Source organism: Capsicum annuum, chromosome 5 (genome assembly GCF_002878395.1).
Source record: "Capsicum annuum cultivar UCD-10X-F1 chromosome 5, UCD10Xv1.1, whole genome shotgun sequence".
NCBI classification, from domain to species: Eukaryota; Viridiplantae; Streptophyta; class Magnoliopsida; order Solanales; family Solanaceae; genus Capsicum; species Capsicum annuum.
The window spans coordinates 5,618,909-5,624,124 of record NC_061115.1 but is presented as its reverse complement, the minus strand read 5'-3'; the positions used below and the strand labels follow the sequence as shown (position 1 = coordinate 5,624,124).

General features: G+C 32.5%; 1 protein-coding gene across 1 annotated transcript; it reads left to right on the top strand.

The window, feature by feature from the left end:
- The first annotated feature begins 1,387 nt into the window (after positions 1 to 1,387).
- Positions 1,388 to 4,178, top strand: LOC107870185 (glucan endo-1,3-beta-glucosidase 8-like). Its single transcript, XM_016716617.2, has 4 exons — positions 1,388 to 1,928; positions 2,008 to 2,419; positions 2,731 to 3,433; positions 3,578 to 4,178. Exons 2-4 carry the CDS (start codon positions 2,091 to 2,093, stop codon positions 3,941 to 3,943), a joined length of 1,398 nt encoding a protein of 465 aa, XP_016572103.1. The 5' UTR covers positions 1,388 to 1,928; positions 2,008 to 2,090; the 3' UTR covers positions 3,944 to 4,178.
- Positions 4,179 to 5,216: the final 1,038 nt, after the last annotated feature.

The window sequence follows — 5,216 nt, the reverse complement described above, 5'->3', positions numbered from 1 at the left end:
TATTGTAGTATATTTTATAAGTGGTAGTATATATACATTGAATGGTGCGTATACACATGTATATATCTTCTATAGAAGTGTATATTTAACGTATACATGTGTATATGTTTTATAAATTAGTATATAAGTATATCTATATATATTGTAATGTATATATATTGTAGTATATTTTATAAGTACTAGTATATATACAATGAATAGTGCATATACACATGTATATATCTTCTTTAGAAGTATATATTTAACGTATACATGTGTATATGTTTTATAAATTAGTATATAACTATATCTATATATATTTTAATGGATATATATTGTAGTATATTTTATAAGTAGTTGTATATATACATTATATGGTGCATATACACGTGTATATATCTTGTATATTTAACGCATACATTTGTATATGTTTTATGAATTAGTATATAAGTATATCTATATATATTGTAATGTATATATATTGTAGTATATTTTATAAGTAGTAGTATATATACATTGAATGGTGAGTATATATGAGTAATTGACTAATTGTGTATATGTGTATATATTTTTTAAATTCTAATGTAGTATATACTATATATATAGTGTATATATATTATTTAACGTATTTATAATGTATATAGGTGGGTATATGTAATATATATTGAAAGAAAGTTTTTTTTTTTTATATTTTTGACTGGGTTTGACCGATTTTTTAACCGGGTTTGATCGGGTTTTGGTGTGTTTGACCGGGTTGAGTTAAGTGGGTCGGGTTAGGGTGAGTTTTAATTTTTTTACTGTTGGGCCCGGCCCAGCCGACCCACTTAGACCCCAATTCGGACCCGGCCCGACCCTCAACCCGGTTAAATAACACGGGCCGGTTCCGGGTTGGCCCAGCCCGGCCCACTTGCCAGCCATAATCTATAGTATGAGCAGATGGTATAATTTTGGGAGTATTATCCAGTGCCGAGTGGGCGAGGGTTCAACGTATTCTAGTTTCAGAGACTACGTGCCACCATAGGTATACTTGCCCAAATGGGCTTAATTTAGTAATCACATCAGTGATGATTTTATACGCCTGGTAAGGTATATTGCGGCCTTCCAATGATGTATATGTTGGACTCCATGTTGCTCACATGGTTTATGTCAGTTAAGAGAAAATTCAATAATACATTTTTCTGTAGAAATTTACGTAAATGACTCACTGGCTTTACTAAATTAAGCTTTAATATCTCATGCTTATGACAATTCAGTTTTCAGTTTTATTCATGAACATGATGAGTCTTTATACACTTAGCATGCATGATCTCATTTCATGATTTAAGTCATTTTTACATGTTGCATGCACTCTCATATACTCAGTACAATCCATAAGCACCAACCACCACCTACACACAAAAGATCATCAGCAGCATTGCTAAGGACTCTAAATTATTAAACTAAAATAAATAAGTGATGATAAGTATTTATTCGTATGAGATACTTAAACTAAATTAGTAAAGGTAAAATATATATAATTTATACATATTTTTAGATGCATGTCCATAATAAGCGGGCTACCCTATATTCAAGATTATTTATTATTTTCTTCCTTTTTCTATATTGACAAAACTGATCCCTTTAAAAAAAGATTTCTATTTTTCTAGCTTTTAATTTTGATAACCCATACTAAACCCCTTCCATCCATCTATAATCAACCTCTTTTTGGATTTTTAAATTTTATTTGGAGACACAGAATTTCATTTTATTACATCCATGTATAAGAATATTCTGTTGGTAAATTATACCTCAGAAATAGAGTAAAATTGAATTTTGAAAATCAAATACTTTTAGCGCAACGACAAAGGTGACTCAAGATTGCTTTGATATCATCAATGGCATAGTAACATGATCCAAATGGGATTCACCAAAATCTTTCATCAGAAATCATATTGTATTTCCCAAATAAGGTAATTAATCGAATTTTTACATTTATAAATTACTGAAAAATAATACTTTTAGCCAACCAAAATTTGTTTCATGTCGCAGGTCTGAATCCCAACTGCAATACTTTTGTCTTTATTCTTTTTTCCATTGAATCTCCCTGTTGAAATTTCAGACATCACCGCAAGATGAGGCTAACCATATTAGGCATAATAATGTTGATGGTTTTGTTCATGACAAGTGGTGTTAATAGCTTTGTGGGCATCACATGGGGCAGGATGCAAACACAACAATTGAATCCAGCAATGGTTGTTGATTTACTTTTACAAAATAAGATTCCATCATTGAGATTAATGACTTCAGGATATGATATCATTGAAGTATTTGCAGCCACTAATATTAGCATTAGTGTTACTATGGGAAATAGTTTCATGTATCCAGCAAAGAGAAAAGACCTTGCATATAATTGGGTAAATGAACGTATCAAGAGTCCTATCAACAAAGGTGTGAATATAGTGTAAGTAATCATATTTTTTTCCATGTATGTCATTTTTACTACTAGAAAGTAGAGAAAGCGTTTTCGATGAACGTTCATTCATAGAAAAATTTTAGTGGATTTTTGACAAATTTGGTTGGAAATTCTCATTTTTAGTATGAACACGCAAATTTCTGATCAATTTCTTCAGAAATTCTCGTTTTTAGTGTGAAAACGTGAATCTCCGGCTAATTTAGTTGGAAATTCTCGTTTTAAATAGTATTGGGATCTCGTTAATTATATTTTTGCGAATTTATTTCCTCTCAATATATGTTATTTTTTTATTTCTTTAGGGAACTAACGATTGGGTCTGAACCATTTTCGAATACGTTCTTGAAAAAAGTGTCAAACTATGAAGTGGTGAACGTGTTAAAACTCATGCGAGAAAGTCTCGATGCGATGGATTTAGGGTATGTTAAAACAACGACCGCCCATGGCATGGACGTCTTAAAGGTTTCAAAATTTCCATCAGAGGCCGATTTTCGCGATGACATTAAAAAAGAAATGCTTGAATCCTTAGCCGAGTTCAATCGGACCGGAGCCCCATTTGTTCTCATCCTGTTCCCCATCCATTTTGTTAAAGAAATACTGAAATACCCCATGGAATTCGCCTTCTTTGACAACAATAGTGGGTTCACAATAGAAGATGGTAATGTTACATACACAAACGCGGTGGAGTTAATGATAGATTTCGTTGCATGGGCAATAAAGAAAGCGGGATATCCCAATATGAAAATTAGGATTGCTCAAATTGGATGGCCTACGGATGGATATTTACATGCCAATGTTCAAAATGCAGAAAGATTTCACAGGGAGTTATTGAAATTTATAGTATCACAAAAAGGGACACCACTTAAACCAGGGCCTATGGACATATATTTGCATAGCTTGTGTGATGAGAATAATTTTGCTACAATGTTTGGTACATTTCAAAGACATTGGGGTATTTATAGGGCAGATGGCCATCCAAAGTACAAGATTGATTTCTCATTACAGGTAAGAGTGTCAAATGAGCGACTTGATCTGAATTAAAATTGAAAATAGTCAAATTTAGATAGATTGAGTTTGAGTCGTCAAATTTAATTGTACGAGTTATATTTTCATGTGCTAATTTTAATATTTTATCACCTGTAATTACAGGGCCACGACAAGTATCCTACGCAGGCTAAGGGCATAGTGAAAATGCCAAATCGATGGTGCATTTACAATGGGGACAAATCAAACCTGGAGTTGGTGCATAAGAATTATGAGTTAGCATGCCAAGCTGCAGATTGTACAAGATTGGAACAAGGAGGTTCATGTGATGGACTTAATTTTGATTCCAATATGTCATATGCTTGGAATGCATTTTTCCAAAAGAACAAACAACAAGTAAAAGCTTGTGATTTTGATGGTTTGGGTAGAATTGTAGCAACAAATCCCTCTGAGAAAAATTGTGAGTTTCCCATTGAGATATTATCATACCAAGATCAAACAGTTCAAAATGGTATGAAATTAAGAATTTGAAGAACCAATAATAGAAAAGGAATTGTATTTCTTTTGTGTTTCAGAATCCATGTTGTTAATGTAAGGTACGGTAAGGTTTGGTCTAGCCCCCTTTGCTTATACTTATCCCTATTGAGGATTTTATTTTTGTTTTAATAAAAAACTGCTAGACACTCTCTCTCAGTCTAGCGATAAAAGTTCGCTTAAAAAAACATGTTGTCAATGTAAACCGTCATATTATCTTTACTTATTTTATCAGGAAACATGTCTTATTTTTAATAATTATTTATACCGATGATATACAAAGCTTAAATTACACTTGAGTTTAGGTTAATGTTTTCCTCTGCCACAAAGCAAAGGCATTGTACTAGCATATATGTCATGTCATTCAAAATAATGCGTAATTGGACAACAACATATGGTTGTCCTTAGATTCATATGCCTAATCCTATTGCTTTTAACATGACACCAAATTATAAAGAATTAAGCCATCTTCCATGTATAGTTGCAAAAAAAGTCATGTATATGATAGATGAAAAGGTATTCTTAATGAAGCTACTTCAGACTCAAATATGTAAGAACTCAAGATACTATTTTGACTTAGACGTCCTTCACACATTCAATCTGATCTTATTTGCACTATGGCTCAATCATAGTTGTACTGTATTAGATTAGGTATTCGTATTCCCCGTACTGTTAGAATCGCTAAACTCTTATATATCATCGTGAAAATAAGAGTAGTATTAATAGGAAGTACTCCCTCGTCTCACAATAAGTGTTATTTTAGCAACATAAAAAAAGAAATTCAAAATAAGTATCAATTTAGGAATTCAGGACAAATATAGTAATTTGTCTAACTATATCCTTATATTGAAAAACTACTTCTTAATAATGTTCTTTTCTTCTTCTTAATAAGAAGAAATACTTCTTGATCGTAATAGTTCTCAGTTCTTAAGAAATGTCTAATATATACGAGTAATGTTATTGCTGATATGTTCAACGATTTTATTTTGATAGCTCACAGGCGATTTGATACAATTTTAAGGTCGAATGATGACTAGAAATGTTAATGAGACTTTTAGAAAGTGTTTCGGAATTTTTAGAATGAGTTTTGGGGCTAAATGCAACCACAAAATACTAGGGGTCCACATTAGGGCCGTGTCACGGAGGTGGGATATGACCCAAATGCTCGAACCAGTAGCCTGATGCGTTAGAGACATTTCACGTTAGAGGGGGGCCACGTTTTTGGTGTGCCGCTTTAGTGGTGCTCCGCATTTTGGCCGTGTCACTCTAG

Bases quoted from the DNA above. Each gene is read 5' to 3' on its own strand.
- LOC107870185 (XM_016716617.2), top strand. From the start codon at position 2,091: ATGAGGCTAACCATATTAGGCATAATAATGTTGATGGTTTTGTTCATG. The intron at 2,420-2,730 runs GTAAGTAATCAT...TTATTTCTTTAG, and splicing joins AACAAAGGTGTGAATATAGT to GGAACTAACGATTGGGTCTG. The intron at 3,434-3,577 runs GTAAGAGTGTCA...CTGTAATTACAG, and splicing joins AGATTGATTTCTCATTACAG to GGCCACGACAAGTATCCTAC.